This window comes from Tasmannia lanceolata, unplaced genomic scaffold, assembly GCF_043159265.1.
Source record: "Tasmannia lanceolata isolate RefF3 unplaced genomic scaffold, GAP_Taslan_0.1 ptg000015l, whole genome shotgun sequence".
NCBI lineage: Eukaryota > Viridiplantae > Streptophyta > Magnoliopsida > Canellales > Winteraceae > Tasmannia > Tasmannia lanceolata.
In genome coordinates this window covers 45,857,268-45,877,233 of record NW_027518692.1, presented here as the reverse complement: position 1 = coordinate 45,877,233, position 19,966 = coordinate 45,857,268, and the positions used below count along the sequence as shown (strand labels likewise).

General features: G+C 38.5%; 2 protein-coding genes across 7 annotated transcripts; one reads left to right on the top strand and one right to left on the bottom strand.

Moving 5' to 3' along the window:
• The first annotated feature begins 450 nt into the window (after positions 1–450).
• Positions 451–13,665, top strand: LOC143847580 (polypyrimidine tract-binding protein homolog 1-like). Of its 6 annotated transcripts, none has more exons than XM_077356502.1 (11): positions 451–616; positions 2,088–2,299; positions 2,400–2,609; positions 5,044–5,106; positions 5,216–5,289; positions 5,658–5,753; positions 6,900–6,957; positions 7,296–7,400; positions 7,494–7,575; positions 12,244–12,356; positions 12,965–13,665. In XM_077356502.1, exons 2-11 carry the CDS (start codon positions 2,114–2,116, stop codon positions 13,307–13,309), a joined length of 1,332 nt encoding a protein of 443 aa, XP_077212617.1. In that variant the 5' UTR covers positions 451–616; positions 2,088–2,113; the 3' UTR covers positions 13,310–13,665. The 6 variants fall into 6 exon arrangements, with proteins under 6 accessions (XP_077212617.1, XP_077212618.1, XP_077212622.1 ...); XM_077356503.1 differs by lacking the exon at positions 451–616 and adding an exon at positions 738–871; XM_077356507.1 differs by lacking the exons at positions 451–616; positions 2,088–2,299 and adding an exon at positions 2,763–2,820 and having other exon boundaries at positions 2,443–2,609.
• Positions 13,666–16,216: 2,551 nt separating this feature from the next.
• On the bottom strand, positions 16,217–19,620 carry LOC143846966 (putative inactive receptor kinase At5g58300). The gene is made up of 2 exons (XM_077355586.1): positions 19,025–19,620; positions 16,217–17,021 (listed from the first exon to the last, which is right to left on the bottom strand). Exons 1-2 carry the CDS (start codon positions 19,488–19,490, stop codon positions 16,465–16,467), a joined length of 1,023 nt encoding a protein of 340 aa, XP_077211701.1. The 5' UTR covers positions 19,491–19,620; the 3' UTR covers positions 16,217–16,464.
• Between the last annotated feature and the right edge of the window lie 346 nt (positions 19,621–19,966).

Genomic DNA, 19,966 nt, shown 5'->3' with positions numbered 1-19,966 from the left:
AAAAGTATATATATGGCCACTCTCACCCTCTCACACTTCCCACCTATGACTAAAGTTTTCTCATGGCTTTAGTACTTTAAGAGGGAAGCCCAGAAGCATAAAGCAAGTCCCAAAAAAATAAAAGGGACAAACACATAATGACAAAAAAATACTCCATCGTAGGTTTGAATTGCAAAAAGATTTTTTCACATAAAAAGTTAACAAGAAAATGGGGCGAATATAATCATTTCCATAAAAAGCATCTCTCATTATAGTGTAGGGCTCCTACTAGTATACGATGCTCCGCGTGAAAATAAATTCGCACCCCTGTAGGATAGTTAGACGTTAAAAAGCGTTAAAAGTGTGCCACACACCGTCCTTTGTAGTGGATGATGCGAATTATCCAATAGTGGGTGCGAATTTATCATTCCCCATAATATTTACATCTTCATCTAAAAATAGTCACCATGCGTACTTGCAATTTTGTGCGCCCAACGAACCTCACCGCTAAAAGGACCCCAAAATCCAATTACCAGAGCCAAAACGTTCCGTGTCATCTTCTACCATACACTTTCTCCATTAAAGCACTTTTTTTTTTCTGTTACCCTAATCGGGAAACTAAGAGAGCGATTTTCAGGTAACTTTCCCCCCTTGCCGTTTCTCAAACTATTTCGCGCCTCGAATGCTTTTTTATTCATGGTTGATTTGCCATACATCTCGTAATTCTTCCCTATTTTTCCTCTATTTCGTCAACATTTTATGTTATATTTCTCCCAGTTGTAGATTCCATGCTCTTAGATCTGTGTTTCATGACTTTCTGTTTGGTTTTCTTTGCATTGATTGTTCGTTCTCGGTTCGATTTTCTATATTTTGAAGTTGAAATCTGAAACATGTAAGCAGTTCTAGTATTTTTTTTTTTTTTTTTTTTGAGTTTATGTAGATTGAAATTGTGATTTGAAATTGTCTACGTTGGTGATGGATTTTTTTCTGAATTGTTTTTACTTAGGATGGCCGAATATCTTTTTATCTGGTGCTGTGATATGTTTCCCGAGCCTCTTTGATTCAACACACAAATATTGTGAATTTTGAAGAAGAAAATCTCTAATCGAAATACTCCTCTGAGAGTGAAGATGATCTAATAGAAACCGAGGATCTAGAAACAACAAAGATGAATGAAGGAAATCAGCTAAACAATAAATATGGAAGGGAGATAACTATTAATCTTTAAGGTGAGTCGGGGAGAGAAAAATAGCCTAGGAAAGAAGCTCGGAAGAAGAAAGTATCATGGGTGGATGAGCATCATCTAGTCAATTTGATCCCAGTTGAGCAAGAGGACAGTGAAGGAGAGGTCCCGGAACTGGAGAAGTCAAATGTATCACTATCCGAAGGTGTGGCAAACGGTTCCAAAGAAGAATTGCCTAAGACGCTTCCAATGATCCCCACATGCTCCCATCACGCTAGTTGATTATGTAACTCAAGAGCATTGATCAATTTGAATTTTTAGGTTTAATGTTATGTCTTTGTCTAACCCGGGTTTTTGTATTTCTCTCACTCATGTTTTCCGAGGTAGGGACGACATCTTGTTCCCTTGGATGTAACATCTTTCTCTCTAACTAATAAACCGGTAGGGGTCCCTTCCAAACCCTAGCTTACCTATAAAAAAAGGTGAAAACTCTCCAAATTTGTATTCAACGAAACTTCTCTGCTTTACAAGCCATAAGATGGCTATTATTTAATCGCAATGAACTAAAATTTAGGATACGATAACAGAACAAAACTATTACTAAAAGAAAAATAAAAGTCTAGAAAAAAAGGAGATAAAGGAACGGGAACCATTCAAAAAAGAAGAAGAGAGGAGATAAAGGAGACTTAAGAGAGAGGAGAGATTTTCGGGATAGAAACATGTTTTGTCTCTGGTTTGCTATTGTTTCTGTAGTTGGCCTAATCCATGACGGAATCCAAATATTTCGTGCTTTAAACAAAATTTTTGTTATTATTTGTTAACTTTGTTCCAAACTTGAAGTGTGATTTCTTTTTTAATAACTTTTTCTATGCCAGGAATGTGTAATATGTGTTTTTGTCTTTCTAATATTGCATATTTTCCTCAGCAAATAGCATCTAGGTTTTGGGTTCAATGGCATCTGTGTCTGGTCAGCCCCAGTTTCGTTACACCCAACCACCTTCTAAGGTACTTCATTTGAGAAATTTACCATGGGAATGCACTGAACAAGAATTGATTGAACTGGGGAAGCCATTTGGTAAAGTTGTCAACACGAAATGCAATGTTGGAGCAAATCACAACCAGGCCTTTATTGAATTTGTGAGTACGATAGTTTTGACCCAAACTTGTCGGTCACATCCTTTCTTCTGATTCAAACACGTTGACATTCATCCTTTTGTGCTTTTTTGAATACTTGCAGGCAGATTTAAATCAAGCAATTGCGATGATTTCATATTATGCTTCGTCGTCTGAGCCGGCTCAGGTACGAGGGAAACCTGTCTACCTTCAATATTCCAACAGGCAAGAGATAGTCAATAACAAAACTACCGGGGACATTGCTAGCAATGTGTTGCTGATAACAATTGAGGGTGTTGAGGCAGGCGATGTCAGCATTGATGTTTTACACTTGGTAAGCAAATTCTTAGCTTTTTGTTTATGGAAGAGAGAGGAATACGTGTCCCTAATGGCTCACTTTCATTTGCAGGGGATGCTGATATGAATATAGAATAGCTTGTAATTATTGTAAGGCTTTTGTTTAACATGAATCTAAATGGATCAGCAGGTCCATTTCACACGGAAACATCTTTGATGGCAGCCTACTGCATCGGGAGAAAGCGCATGTGTGTTTGTCTCCTTTCCCTGGCTCAATGCCGTCTCTTGACCCTACTTCTCCTCCTATCCTTACAATCTAAAAGAGCTAGGGTTTCTCTGTTTTCTTCTCTCCTCTCTATCCCTCACCCCTTCTCCCATTATTATGTCCAAGAAATTTAAGACATGAAATTTCTCTATTTGTTTGTTTGTCAATATGGAACTTTAGCATATAAGAATCAGTGACTTTATTTTCTATATATGCTCTTCGCTGGAACCGTGTGTGTGTCACTGCTAGTCTAGTGTGGCTTCTTATGCTCATGAACAATTCTTTTTGAAGTTGTTGCTATATATCACTAGGTTACATATTTTTTTATTATTTGTATTCTACATCATTATAAGCTGTGTTTCCTGCCATTAGGATTCACTTTGCATGTGGCTTGAGCTATAGTAAATAGGCATTTTTGTACAGTGGACCAGGGTCGCCCAAAATATTTTGGACCAATGTGGTCCGTAAAGTAGAACTTGAGAAATAATGTGCTAAGGAGACGTTAAGCGCACGGAGATTAGGAAATATGAAACAATCTCCTTATTCCAAATGTGATATTTAAGGAAAAATTGAATTAATTGAGATCCAATTACCATTTTTTATCAATCAACTTACTAAAGTTGTTTCATACACACTGCATACATTTCCAGGTTTATGAGTGTTTCACATGTATTAGTACTATTTTTTGTTCTTGAGGTATTTATGTTGAAACAAATTAATGCTATGTGTTTATTGGCTAGTAAATTTAAGTCAATTTCTTAAAGTACTTATGTTGATGCCAAACTAATGCTATGTGTTTATTATCTAATAAATTTTATTCAATTTTGATGCTAAAGAAACTAATGTTGTTCAAATTTTACAATTGGATTCCACCAGACAGCCAAGTGGTTTGACAGCTTTCGTGTGTGTCTTCCCTCGTGTTATTGGAGAAAAATCAAGACTCTAATAGTCATGGGGAAATCCTTTGTTTGTGTTGAGGGCTGCACTTTCTTGTATGGAGCTTTAGTATTTGATCTGAAGGAGAGGGTGACAAATGACATTACAAAGTTTAGTGAGATTGTATACAGCCCTGAAGTTCAAGGATTGACTGAAAATTAGTATTATGTCACCCTTTCTTTACACTATTGGAATTAGATAAATCCTAGTAGCTTAATGGAAAAAACTCACTGGAAAAGATATGCAAAATTTCTCTGTGAAGAAAGATCAGACCAGACACGGTGCAAGTTTTTTCTTTTTTTCTTTTTCTTTTTTCAATGTATTGCTTCTAGAAAATGGGAATAGCAAATGCTCAAGACATTGTCAGATTATGAAGAAGAGAGGCTAAGGTTGAGATATCCATTGATATCTATGACAATTGGGTGTTCAGGTACCTTCAGTGTTTTTTTTTTTTTTTTTTTTGCGGTGTTTAAAAACTCCCTGAGTCAGTCATTGACTCACCGAAGACTACTTGATTTTACCTTTGGCCCAGTTCTAGTCTGTGTCCGAGTTTCACCCTATTGAAAAAACTCCTTTGACTTCTGTGAGTAAGCAAAAAAATGACCTCATCAATCACCAACTAGCACAGGTTGACTACTTTTTACCTTGGCTAAGTTCTCGTCTGAGCTTCTAAACTCTATTTTTGCTCCAAAGTTTATTTCCAAGGGTTGATTCTTTCAAGTCATGGGACCACATCATATTATCATGCATCATTACTTTTTTGTGTTTTTGCTTGACAATACGTTTTACCATAGCTGTTTCATTTTTGTAGGTTTATCACTTTCTCTCACTGGCATCTGGGCCACTATGTATGCTTGATTCTCAACCATACTTTGTCCATATGTTTTGGATAACAGTCATGATGCTACGTTTTTTCTTTCTGAGTACTGTCCTTCATGCATATATTTATGTCTCTGTGTGGTTTTCTCTTCTATTGATGTTAGTGCCCTTATTCTATTTTCATGCAACACAAGTGCTGCGCAGTGTTCCAGGTTGATGTGTACTTATATTATTATGGGGATGTGCCTGGTAATTTGCCCAACCATGTTAATTTATGCATCCAAATCCAACAGCCTATTGGCACTGCAACTTTCTGGTTTCTATACATTGCCCAGTTTCTTGGAGTACTTAAAACCTTAATTGAATACAAATGGACACTGCATACTTTTTTAATTTACTCCAAGTTTCGCTTTGGAATTTGTTGGTAGAACTCACAGTTGTCCTGATGCAGGTCTTTTCCGCTTATGGGTTTGTACATAAGATTGCTACCTTTGAGAAGACAGCTGGTTTTCAGGTTATATGCTTGTCTATATTTATCTTGTCAATTGTCATCATGTCAGAGTTCTATGTGCTCTTTCTTTGTATTTAAATCTTTTTTTATTCACAAAATCTGTGCTCTTTAGGCATTGGTTCAGTTTTCTGATTCTGAAACTTCATGTGCTGCAAAAAATGCTCTGGATGGGAGAAGCATTCCTAGGTGAGATTGAATCTGTAATTTTCATTCAGTTTGGCGTTTGTGGACTGGATAGATTACTGAGGTATTTGTGAAACAACCAATTACTCCAAAAGCTTAAGCTATTGGAGAAAGTGTTATTTAATCTTTATACTTTAACAGTCCCCCTCACGTGTGGACCCTCTTTTTAGGGTTGGCCTACACATGGCACATGTGGCCCCTCTTTTTGGGCTGGCCATGTGGATTTTTAATATTGAGGTTTGAACTCACGATCATTGCTCTGAGACCATGTGAAACAACCAATTAGTCCAAAAGCTTAAGCTATTGGAGAAGGTGTTATTTAATCTTTTATACTTTAACAGTATTTTTCATTTTTCTATGAGAAATTATAGATACTTGCTTCAGGAGCATGTTGGGCCATGTACACTCAGGATAACTTTTTCTGGACACACTGATCTGAATGTGAAATTTCAAAGCCACCGGAGCCGGTAAGCTAGTTTTTTTAGCTATTAGTATGCATGTGCAGCTGCTGAATATGGCTTATGAAATGTGTCTGATAGGGCATTTTCTTTTTAAAACCCAAGTCCATTCAATTTATGGTCAAACCGTTGGTGCTTTATCGTATACGTATGAATTTTCCCATATAATGGCCAAGACTCAGAAAATAGAATTACTCAGCAGCCTCTCACATTTATTGTGTTTGAATGCGGCATAACTGAACTGGAGGAGGAACAGTTACGGTTTCACTGCAAACTATGGGAAAGGAGGCACTTTTTCCTATCTTGTTTGCGTAGAAGTCATTGCAGTTTCTGAGTTTCTCATACTGTTGGCTTGGAATGAGTTTCTCATAACTGTGTTGGTTGCTCCTTAGAATGAGGATTTTCGAGTGTGAGAGATCTGCATAGTTTGAATATTTACTTACCTATTATTAGATGTTTTTTATTTTGAAAATAAATTAAACGTATAATGATGACTTCTTGGAGTGATCTATACATAATATACCTCTAGATTACAATGTAGTTCCCTTAGAAGATGAATTTGTATAAATGTACTAGAATTTGAAATGTTTTTAATCCCAGCTTACTTACCAATTTTTATTTTTATTTTGAAATGTTTCTAAACTGTAAGAATTAGTTGGTGCTGTGAAATGTTTTTGAACTTTCAGAACTTAGTTGTTGCTGTCTGATAATGGGAGCCATCTGCCAGGGAAGGAGGATTGAGGGTTTTTGGCTTAAAAAGTAAATGCATAGACTTTGGATTTTAGAATCTATTTTGGGTTTTTACAATAATGACTTGGGTTTTTTTTTTTTTTTGAATTTATCTAGGGAGACTGACGCGGATATGTTTTTCCTTTATAACAATAAGTTATTCCTGTTTGCTTTTTTCTTGATTTTCTTATGCTTGAATGGATTTTTTTATCCATTCTTTTATTTTTTAAGTAATTTTGATACTCATAAGTTTTTCATCTTCATGCTGCACAAGATCTTTCTTAGTCTTTACATCAGATGTATCTCTTATTTGAGTTCGTTTTCTTCTCTCTTGTTGGGGTTTCCTTGTAATGGTTGGCGGATGCTGTTGTCTCTTTTAGACTTTTTATTGACATTTGCAGTACTTATTTTTTCCCTCATGCTTAGGGACTACACAAATCCCTACCTTCCTGTTGCTGCTTCAGCTATTGATGGCAATGGTCAGGTATGTGAATAGTAATAGCTGTTCCATGGGAACATATTAGGGACAGTAGGGGTTATTTCTGACTTCTATCCATGGTTTTAATTTCGGCCGAAATACCTGAATTTCGGATTTCGGTTGGGACTGAAACCAAAATCTGCCGAACCCGCCAAAATTTGGGGAGAATGATTTTTTTTTCTTTCAAAAATATGATATTTTTCCAAAATTTCGGCCGAAATTACTGAAATTTCAAAACTAAAAATTAGACTTTTTTTTACCAGATTTCGGCCGAAATTAACCGGAACCAAAATTTAAATCCATGCTTCTATCTTATAAAATGAACGTCACTGTCGACAATGCAGTTCTGTACGGGGCTTGATGGTAAAAAACAAGAACCCGAGAGTAATGTTCTTCTTGCATCCATTGAGAACATGCAATATGCTGTGAATGTGGATGTTTTACACACGGTAATTAGTTACTATTTCTAATGCTTTATTTGCTTAGTTAGGAATGCTTTAGTCCATACTCCAGTTACCTTCCATGTTTTGTTTGTTGGTCAGGTTTTTTCGGCTTTTGGTCCTATCCAAAAAATTGCCATGTTTGAGAAGAATGCTGGAATTCAAGCTTTAGTTCAGTATGCTGGTACTCTTCAAACTCACATCTTATTGGATACGGCTCTTTGTTATGTACTTCCAGCTGGTTTTATTTGTGTCGAATAAGCTATGGTGTATGTACCTCCTTTTTCTCGTAGATAAGCTGGGATTGAAACTACGACCTCAAGGTTGAGGCAAAAAGCCTTGGCTGATTTATCTAAAGACCCAACCCCTATATACCTCCTATCTGTGTACTTGATAACATGAATCAACTGACTGAGAATGCTGTGGCTATTTTGACGTCCCACTTATGCATTACAAGTGCTAGAAAGTTGAAATTTTTCTGGTTAGTCTTGAAATTAGTCATTCTAGTGTCAATATTTTCTACTCTATTTTTGGAATGATTCTATGTACATTGATGTCATCTGAATTTTTTATGGTGTTTTCTGCTTGTTCTAAAATAACAATATATCATATTTTTGTTGTCTTGATTGGATTTTTATGACTCCATGCCATTTAGTTATTTCATATTTCGTTGGTATGGACTTGGAATTGGGAATCAGTCCCTTTTTTCCTTAGAACAAGCAATTTTAATAATACTTAAGATACTGTAGATCCTTGATATCGATCACACTGCACGTATTGTTGAACATTTTCATTCTCTTGAACGATCCCCAATAAACACAATGTCACCTACATTCTTTTATTTATTTATTTGTAGAATGTCTCCTACATATGCTATCAGAATAGTTGTAGACTTGTAGTACTTGATGTCTACCTAATGAAGATTGAATGGTCACAGATACTTCATTGAAAGCAATGCTGAGAAAGAGATGCACGTAGATGCTGAAACCATGCACGTGGTGATTGCTTCAACTAAGAATGGCCTCTATAAGTCTACACGCCTTCCCTTTCTCCCCTTGAGGAAACTCCATGTAGACTTTCTTCTGAAGATCTTTGTGAAAAATGCATTCTTTCACGTCTAACTGATTTAATGGCCTAGAGTATGTGGCAACATCAGATTGAAGAACACTCCCTGAGTTTAGCTTAGAAAAAAGGGAGAAAGTCTCCTATTGTGTGAAGGCTTTTGCCATAACCCACAACGCGAGCTTTACACCCATCAACATCTCCATTTGGCTTGTACTTCGTAGTGTAAACCCACTTTCATCCAACATGCTTTACTTAAGTCAACTAGATCCCAAGATCTCTATTTCTCTAATGATCTCATCTCCTCGGCCATTGCTTCTTCCACTTAGGATGAGTCAAGGCATCTACAAGATTGGCAGGAATAGAAACAAAGGAGACAGTGAACAATAGAAACAAAGTGATTTAGTTGATGATGAGTACAAATCCTCTTTTATTTACAGAGAGCAATAGGAAAATAAGAAGAAGTAAAACGAATATAAGAAATACGTGGAGGGTATTCAAAAGAAAAAAGAAAAGAAATACATGAAGGGTAGAAGGAATACCTAATGAAATAGATGATTATAGGTGTTTTTGGGCTGGTCTATTTGCTGGATCTGAGACTTTTTCCTAGTGTAAACATGCAGAGTCTTTTCTAGACATTCTCTTGAATCATAATCACGACTGGAAGAGGTATGGATTGAAAGGAGAGTAGCTGTAACCATATCGATCAAAAAGATAAATATGAAATAACCATATCGATCAAGAAGATAATTATGAAATATCATAAAAAGTGGCATCTTCAGATACAACTCGTTTCTGAACGATTGGACAAAAACATTTCCATCCTTTATGAGTGTTGCAATATCCAAAAAATACACACTTCTTGGATTGAAAATCTAACTTGGTCCATTCAAAAAAAAGAAAAAAAAAGGAAAAAGAAAATCTAACTTGGTCCTTGCTAGACTCAGTTAATGAACAATGCACACACCCAAATGTCTTTGGAGGAAAATAAAATAGTGAATTATTGAATTTGTGAAGTTTATAGGGATAATTTCCCTCTAGGAAAGGTGTAGGCATCTGATTAATCATATAGGATGTAGTTAAAATTTCTTCACCCCAATGGATTTTTAGACATCCCGATGAGAAGTGATCGAGTCATTTCTAATGGGTGACGGTTTTTCCTTGTAGCCACGCCATTTTGTTGCGGTTTAATCAAACATATCCAAGTAATGTGTGAATAATCATAAACAAAGTAACGAAAGCCAAAAACATATTTTAAAGGAGCTGGATCCCATTCATCTGAATGGATTAAAGAGAATGGTGTAGAACTTTTATTAATACTGAAAGGTTCCTTCGATTCATCACCCGAACTAAATTTATTCAGAAATAGCATTTTTAAAGACTTCAACGACATATGGCCCAAACGATAATGCCACAAATACACTTCATGTGAATGATCGACTAACTCTGAATGACACATTGTAGGGATGAGTCTTCATATATAGCTTGTATGGTCCGTTATCCTCACGCCCATCATCAATCACAAGTTTCATTTTTCAGATCCTGGAAAATGCAATGAGAGGGATAATGAAATTAAAGAAGACAATTGGTGGATTCCTTTTCTGGTTAACTTAGAAAAGGATCCATCTGCAAGTTTAATCCTACCAAACATAGGAAAAAAAGGACAGACTCTCATTATGCTTACTCATCGAGTCATCATATGGCCTGTCGCACCTGAATCAATGATCCATGAAGTAGAAGCTTGGTTTCAAATTTCAGTCGAAAATGAAATTTCGGATTTCGGCTAGGGCCGATATCGAAAGTGCATGAATTCGGTGTCGGCCCAAATTTCGGCTAATTCCATTTTTTTTGAAATTTTTTGGAAGTTACAAAATTTCGGCCGAAACATGACCCTTTTTTTAGAAGCGTGATTAGCAGATGCATGTGCAGATACTTCTTAGTAGAAAAGGCACTGGATGATACTTTGAGGGCAGCAAATTGTTGATTTAGATCCTTCTTAGCTAGATCACTTTGGTTTGTCGTTGATGTTGCTGCAGTGTGTTGATCAATCCCTGTCTACTCCCCTCTCAACTGTGGTTGTGCTGGCAGATGTCCTCTCAAGTATGCTTGCTTGAGTTGAAGGCTCTACATTGGTTTCCGAACCAGCACCCAAAAAGTGGATTTTCAGCTAGCTTCTCCTATGATTATTTTTTTGAAAGGTAACAAATTTTATTAGATGAGACTATAAGGTATTACAGGAGAGGGGGGACAAGAGGTCCCCCAAAAAGACCATAAAGGCCAGGATAAAACCCAATACAAAGAAACATTTTGTAGCCAAAATCAGATTGGTGTGACCGTAGCCAATTCTGATACAATAACACGTGTGTTAGGAATTTCCACACCTTCCCTAGCCAAACCGTCTGCCATAGTTTTTGCAGTACGCTTCATGTGGTGGATTTGAGGGCGTATGAGACACACCAAATCCCAGATTTCATCAATTGTGTTGTGAAGTCTCCACGGTCCGCAGGTGCGATTCAGAGCCCACTCAATGGTATTTGCAGTCTCATCCTCCACAATTAAAGGGCCAAGGTTGTTTCCTTCGTACCACTTCAAGCCAAATAGTAGTGTCTTCGCCTACGCTTCATTTGCATCGCAGACACCTGCCGATCCTGAATATGTCATAACAACGCGACCCTCAGCATCCCGGATCACGCCACCAAGACCAGCTCTTCCCGGATTTCCAAAAGAACTCCAGTCGAAGTTAAGCTTAAACCACCCATCTGGCGGAGGTTTCCAACTCGGTGCTATAAGATTTGATGCCTTTTTTTCATAAATAATGGAGGTCCAATTATGCAGTGCCGTCCCAACGGAATTAGGCAGACCCTCCTTTGCGTGAACCCAGGCGATGATAGATAATTTGCAGTTGAGCGCGATATCTTGCCATTTTTATCCTTGCTTTGAAATATCCTGCCATTTCGCTCTGCCCAGATATTCCAGATAACCGCATATGGGATAGCGTCCCGCATAGATTTTCCAAGGCAGCCATGGAACGCACCACACCAATTAGTAATTGTTTTCGATATCCTACCGTGAAAAATCCAAGAGATGCCAAAAAAATTTAACGTAGTTCCATGTTCTGTAAGAATAATGACAATGAAGTAATAAATGGTCCAGAGTTTCCTCCGATTTCCTGCATAGCACAAACCAGCTTGCAAGGCGAATTCCTCGTCGCTTGAGGCGATAACAAGAGTTAATGCAATGATGCACCACAGTCCATGCATAAGCCGTGACTCGAGGGGGAGCAATCCGACTCAATACGCATGAACATCGAGATGGAGGACCGCTATCGTCATTCAACTTTTTAAAAAATGACCGCACCAAGAACTCGCCATCCGTGTCGGGGGACCAAAGCCAATGGTCCAGTTCGTGCGGAGAAAGGTAGTATGATGAGAGAGTACTGAGTAGCTTCTCCTATGATATAGTTGTAGATGGATTCAAGATTAGGTAACTCATCTTTCTCGATCACTCTTAGCCTGTTGAAGCTCTAGATATCGATTCAAGCCTGCGAGAAATTTGGAGAACCTGCATTGCTTGGTTTGTATTTTTATATCGTCGAGAGTAGGGGCTATGGGCTCATAGTGATCAAGTTCATCCCATTTTTTTACCTGAAAATCCCAAATTAAGGTTACCTTTCTCTGTCGTTCATATAGCTAGCATAGTTGAAGAAATTCCTTGTCTTGCAGTTACAGATGATTAAATAAATTGTAAATTTACACCTTTGCATCTTGCAATGGCATTGGTCCTTGTGCAGATGTGCAGACAGCTATTGTTGCCAAGGAAGCCCTAGAAGGACACTGCATCTATGATGGAGGGTTTTGCAAGCTTCATCTCTCATATTCACGCCACACCGATCTCAATGTTAAGGTATTCCTAACATAGTAGCAAATTGGGCGTGCAGTCTAACTGGATTACGGGCTGCAATTTGTGTTAAACTTGCAATCTAACTAAATAAAGAATCGATTCCAAGTTTGCACACAAATTGCACGGATAATCCAATTACATTGCACACCAAACTAACTCTAAGGGAATTGTCTCGTTTGGTTTTAGAAAATGCCAATGAGTCTTGACTATTTGGCAGTCAACCTATTTGAGTTTCTCATAGCAAGTTGCATGTGATTCCGGTTTATCTCCATCAGATTTATGAAGTCCACTCCAGCTACTTTCTCCTATATTGGGCACATTGGGTTGTATATTTTTTCGGGGGTAGGAAAAACTAAATGTGGGTTAATTTTTGTGGGGCTTGCTCCAGACGTGTTACATTGTTGGGACGCCTTGGCCCCGTCGTTGCAATAAGTTTACAGTCATCAATGAAATTGTTACCTTTCAAAAAAATAAAAAAAATCTACTTTCTCCTAATTCCACTGGAACATGGCGAACTCTGAATCAGGGTTCTATGGCATCGAGCACAGCTTATATATGGTTTGCAGAGGAGAATCTATCTATATGTTTTTAACTGGTTTTTGCTATTTCAGGCAAACAACGATCGAAGCAGAGATTATACAATCCCTAACACTACGATGTTAAGCAACCAGCCTTCAATTCTGGGGCAGCAGCCGTTTCCAATGGTTGGTATGGACGCATCTCAATACAACAACATTCCTTTCGGAGCCACACCCAATGGGATTATGGGGTCTAGGCCCTTGGGAAATTGGAATGCAGGTCTTGCGGTTATGGCATCTTTGCCCGCTCACGTTCCCAATCACATGTATCCAATGGCTGGAGCCCTGCCTCCCAACATGGGTGCTGGATCGATGCAGTTAGGGCAAGGCCAAGATGAAGAGCTGCCCATGCAGGCAATGTCGCCTTTCGGCCATTAAGGCTTTGGTAATATACTAATTCTTTCATCCATTAACCCTTTTTCCGATGCATCTCTTTTTTGTTGCATTGTTTATTCCCCACCATAAGAATCTGCATCAAAATAGTGTGGCAAATTGTCAATCCTGTAGCATGGAAGAGTATTATCATCCATAATATATGTTCTCTGCCCTTTTTACCCTACTTTTTTTTGTTTTCCTTCTTGCCAAAGAAATTTGCCAACTTTACAGGAAAATGCCCGGATATTCCTCTCTTGAGATGGTAATGAGGCCCATCCTCGTGATGGGCTTTTGATGATTAAACCCAAGTCTATAATCTTTTAAATTTAAGTAATCCTATACCATCTGAATTTTGAACTTCTTATCGTCTTATGGTGGACTTTGTAGTGTTCCGTTTTGCTTATATTTGTGGGAATGAACATGTGAATTACATGGCTAAAAGTAGGAGGAAATGAAGGGGATGATGAGTATGTGAATTGCATGGCTAATAGTATGAAGAAAAGAAGGGGTTATATTGGATATAATATAGGCAGCTGAGAAATTTTTAAAGAATTACAGTATTAAACGTCCACAAATCAAAGGGTTCAAATCATCAATATGGAGAAGATTTGTGGGGGCACGACCTATCTACAGAGGAGACCTACAAATCAACGGGTTAGATCATCTTAAATATGTGGGCCCACTTTACTTCTTGTGACTATACATTCCCGCCCTATGAAATCACAACTATGAGAGGAAACTGCACGAGAAGCTTATCCCCAACACGACTAATGTAATCTCAAAGTCATTAAAGCTCTATTTGTTATAGGCTCTTTATCATGGGGATGAGATTACCCGAAAATTGTACTTGGTTATCCCAACTCTCCAATTCCAATAAATGACTTCCAATGAACGGTACATAAAAAATTATCAGAGGTGCAAATTCGAGATATACCATCGATTGATTGGAGATGTTTTGAATGGATGTGATTTCCAATTTTGTCTTCTCCAAGCTTGAGTTGTTCAAGGATTTGGATCCTTCTGATAACACTCGGCAGCTAAATGCTAAGCTTAAGGATGCCTTTGCAAAAGCCAGCTACAATTGGACCATCTCACCAAAGTACAATTATTTTTTCTTTAATTTTATATTTTGTCTGCCATTGTAAATACACTTTGGTGAGATGGTACAATGGGGCGCCCTTGTAGCTGGTTTTTTCCAAAGTCGCCCTTCATGTTAGCATTCCTCTATGTTAAGAGTTTTTTGTAGAAAATAGGAAGAAGTAGAAGACTCCACCTCTGGAAAGCGTCTGCATCCAATGGCTTAATCGGTGATTCCTATTTCCAAGCTCACCCGTCATACAAAGGGTATGCCGCTAGAACAAGTGTGTCCGTTTAATAATAGGCCTCAAAAGTCAGCTCCTTCAACTGATTGTTCGCAAAGGGTACGCCACTACAACAAGTGTGTCCCTTTGATAATAGGCCTCAAAACTCTGCTCCTTCAACTGATTGTTCGCAGAGGGTACGCCACTAGAACAAGTGTGTCCCTTTAATAATAGGCCTCAAAACTCTGCTTCTTCAACTGATTGTTCGCTTCGGATCTCTGGTCCTCTATTACACTTCTAAAGAGGTTTCTTTTCGCCCTTTCCTCCCACTATTGACCGTTGGGCATTACTTAAACTTAGAGGTTAGTCTCTCTTTCTTGCATAAAAGGGACCAGAATTCAAACAGGCCACATTTTAAAATTGGAAATGATAACAATCACCCCGTTTTCTTCCCGGGGTCACCCCCTTGTTGGAAAAGGAGTAGTCATGCCATGCATACACTAGAGGGGGTGGCCTGGGTAAGAAAAGGGAGTGACTATCATTTCCCTTTTAAAATGTATGAATTAAGTTTTTCTAAGTTTGTTATCTAACAAATAGGAGCAGTTTGGGTATAAATATTGAATTTTAGAGTATCTAGTAGTACAAAAGCAAACACACAGTATTTTCTCTATGGGCCTGTTTGGTTTGCAAGAAAGGTGTGGAAAGAGCTGGAAAGGAAACCCTTTTCCACTTTTTCACCTCTTTCCGGTGTTTGTTTGTAGACGGAAAGGAAATCCTTCATGGATTGCTCTTTCCATTTTTTAAATAAACTCATCGCAAATCCCCGAATTTCTTTCTGTTTGAGAACTTGGAATGCGTGTTTCCTTTCCGCGGACAGAAAGAAATATCGGGGTTGTATCACGACTTATTATATCTCACATACTTCAATGATGTCTAGGGTTTGGTCTGTCGTTGGGTTTGGTTTCTCGGTTTTTCCATTATGTTCTTATTGATTAGTTTCTGATTTAGGTTTTTCCTTGTCAGATCTCAGATGTTTGTATATTTCTCTTCTGAACTGTCGACTTTAAGGGTTTGTAGATAATCTGGGCTGCTCGATTTTAATTTCAATGAGGATTTTCCCTGATGGAGTGGGCACGGTAAATTGTCTGATTGCGAAACTTTTGTATTTTGTTCAATAGTTGAGGACTGGATTCCCTTTTACTGTTAAATGATATAAAGTCTGGATTGTGGTATGGAGTTCTATATCTTGTAGATGTAATTCCTCATTTAGGCATAATTTTTTTCTGAATTATCCTTTACTGGGTTTGGATCACATGACTGAGTGCCATGTTGCCCCGCGACATGTTGGTGTACATGATCAAGAGTGCTGATTAGAAAATTATAATGCACATTTGGGATTTAAATGTAGAGAATTCCTAACCATCTCGACTCGCATGGAATGAGTCGTGGCTGTCAATCTAGCGAACCACCCCGTGGGTGCTCACATAGAGCTAAACTCATAGAAATCCTATTATCTTAGCTATCCATCAATAGCCTACTTATGTAACAGTCATAGAGATCGAACAGAGAATTAGAAACATCCAAATTTCAACAAGAAAAATGTAGGGCCCATTGGTCATTATTAATCACTTAACTAATGTGCTTACATTTCTTTTCCCAACAACATGTATCCAAACAAGAGAAATATCTCCTAGTAAAAAGCTTTTTATTTCATGTTTCTTGTACGAAACGACGAAATGGATTTCCATGGAAAAGGAAAAGAAAAGGGTTTTCCTAGAAAGCCTTTCCAAGGTGGAAAGAGCTTTACTGCAAACCAAACAGGGCCTATAGGACGGCATATAAGTATAGACAGGTAATTTATCTAATGCTAACAATCTCTCTCAAAGCTACCACCATCTGATCAGCAGAGGGCCTTCCCTCAGGAGACTCGGTGCAAGCCAATGCAATCTCCATCACAAGAAAGGCCTCCCTTCTGCTTCTCCCCTCTACATGGAACTCAAAAAATTCAAAGACTCCCTTTCTAATCTCCTCCTTCCTCTCTAATATACAGTGTATTTGAATTGGGGCATTGGGCCCAGCTAGAATGTCCAACACCATGGACCCAAAGTTATAAATGTCACTTTTCTGAGACAACTCCGGGGGAGAGTCCAAGCTCCCTTTATCAGGCAGCTTCCGCGGCGAAGAGAATTCTGCCGGCTCGGCTAGGTGGGCGAATCCGTAGTCTGATAAACGGGCCGTAAAATCTGTATTTATGAACACATTGGAGGATTTGATGTTGCCATGAACGTTCATTTGGAGGTCTTCATTGTGCGTTGGAGATTGGTTGTGGATGAACGCTATCGCTCTCGCCACATTAAGAATTATAACAAATCGAGTGTGCCAATCTAGCGGGGTGTGGCCGTGCTCCCTTGTACCTTAAGAAAATAATCCAGATTCAATACTCATATAGGTTTCAGTTATCATACAGTCACAAACATGGTTTTAAATTTCGACCGAAATCCGAAATTTCGGACCGACATCGACCAACAACGAAATCCATAAAAACCGAAACGGTCTTTATTTCGGCCGAAATTTTGGAATTTCGGTCGAAATTTCGGTTTTTCCGAAATTTGCCCCAAAAAATCTGTTTTTTTAATATTTCACCGAAATTTCAGTAATTTCGGCCGAAATTTAATATTGAATAAAATATTAGTTTCGGGTTTTGTACTAGATTTCGACCGAAATTTCAAAATTTCAAGGTCCGAAACCGGTACCAAAACCGAAATTTTAAACCTTGGTCACAAATATTTATCTCAGGAATTTCTCAGTGAATGAAATATATAAAAAAAAATAACATTCAAGAACAAAATGAAGACAACAAATAATATCATGAAGTTATTGCGATATTTAGCAATAAAAAATAGAGGCTACTGACATTCGCACTAGCATGTTTTGATAACAGGGTGAGCTCGATCACCTTATCTTTTATTAGTTAACCAGCTGTCAAAGGCTACTACAATTCCCTCTGCGGCCAATTAAAAATAAAAGGCAAGGTGATAATTATCAAAAAATATCCAAAATGAAGATGAAGATATCTTGATATTTTTTCAAAACCTCAGATTTTTTTTTAGATTTTGTCGTTTTATCAAAAAATTACAAAATATCACAATATTTTCAAAATAATCAGAGATATTTGTGACTATGTTCTCATATAATCTCAAATGCTGTTTAGATACTTAAGAGCATGGTTTTAAATTTCGACCATAATCTGAAATTCAAGACTGAAACCGAAACGCACCGAAATATCCGAAATGTACAAAAATTTGGTTGAAATTCCATTTAAATATTATTTTACCGAACTTCAGCCGAAAGTTTGGTAATTTCGGCCCAAAGAAATGACATTTCGTCTCTTTTTACTGGACTTCGGCTGAAATTTTGGCAATTTCGTCCAATGCCGAAATTTGGACCGAAACCGAAATTTAAAACCATGCCTAAGAGTAGGGTTGTCAAAAGATCCTGATGGTCCAACTAATCGTCAGGGTCTTATAGGATCCCATTGGAATGGATATGGACACTAAACAGTAGTCCGACAAAAACTTTACAGATCCATAGTTTAGGATTCAATTAGGTCCCATAGGATCCGATTAAAATGAGTATGGACAATAACTTTAATCCGACAAACTCTTTATGGGCCTTTATTTTTGGATTCTATTAAGGCCGAAAAATTATAGACCCATAATTAGGATAATGTGCACATGCCCATTTGAGTGCTAGGCCCTGTGGAGGACCAATATGGGCCCCTTCCAAATAAGCCCATGCTGCAATCTAAGACACATCATCCATTGGACGTGAAAGAGGATTTTTTAGGTGTGAGTAAAACTAGAAGAGCTAATGAATTGTTTAAAACTCGAAAAATAGGAAGACAAAGGCTGACATATGAGGCCCCACTGGCGCCACTTATGTGGGCCAATTCAAGGGTCCGAAGCCCGGTAGTGCGGTATCATTACTCAGCTTTCTATTTTTTCAGGATGATGGACTGTTTGATAACTAACTGATCCGGGGCGTCCATCCAGTCAACCCACCTCGGATTGGATTGCCTACTTCCCAAAAGTATGACCTTTGGTAATTGGATGATCCGGACCGTTCATCGGTGCAATTATGGGCACCAAACCAAAACTCCAGTATCTTTTGACAAGTACAGTGGGACCGCTTCAAAGGATGATCCAAAGATGATCATAACCCTCCGATAGAAACCTCTATAGATCGTAGGGTTAGGATCAGCATATGGAGATGATCTAAGTGGTAAAGCCTATTTACGTTGTTGACCCAACAAATGAACGGTTTCGATCATCCTATAAAGCGGCCCCCACTGTACTTTCGAAACATACCGGACTTCACGCGCGAACACCATAGCAGACGCAATAATACGTATACTCACCGGCCAGCAAATCGGCGAGGCTTCCCATGGCGTAATAATCGCAGAGCACGACCTTAGTACGCTTCGAGTACATATACGCGCGGAGAGGAACCAAATACGAGCTCTGCCCCGTAACACGTGCCAAACACTCCACACGCCTCCCAAACTCCACCTTTCCCACACAAACCCTCCGAAACCGCTTAGCACAAAAAACCACTCCCTCCACCAAAACCACCTTTTCCGATATCCCAAACCGGCTTTCCCCCAAAACCTGAACAGAAGACCGCAAAACCTCTTTCAGTCCCAAAGCCCTAAAACCACTCCCGTCACAAAACGTCACTTGCATCGGAAACTCACACCCGCCGGTTGTTCCTTCTTCAACCGGCAGCTGTGAGTAACCCGACTGGCTGCTGCTTCCTTCATATCCGACGCTTTTCGGGCTTTTCCGGTCGAATTTTGGTCTCGGACGAAAGGCACGAGATAGCATTCCGCGGCTAATGTGAGTTTTTTTTTTTTTACCTCTGTGTTTTTGAAGGAGGGGTTTGTGGGGAAAATGGGGGTTGGGTTTTTGTTTTTTGTGGTTTGTAATGTGGGCGTGGGAAGTATCGAGTTTTGAAGCTTTGTTTTTGCATAGGATGATCCAAATGAGAAGAATCTTTAGGGGGGGAAAGAGATATTATGTTTGAATTGGCATCAATGATTGTACCTGCCGTCCTCGTTTAGATATCGATTCGATAGAGAGAATACACATAATGTAGTTTGTCGTTGTTTCTTCTCGTAACATTTCGGCCGGTATTTTATGTTTTGGGTTAGCTTCATCTGGACCATTCATCATACAGGCCTATATTGGAGATGCCATGGATTTGGAATCACATTCATTTCACAATTGGAACCATTCATTTGATTCGATTGGGCCGTTTCATGTCTCCTGGTCCGTTGATCAAGGAGACATGATATGGGTTT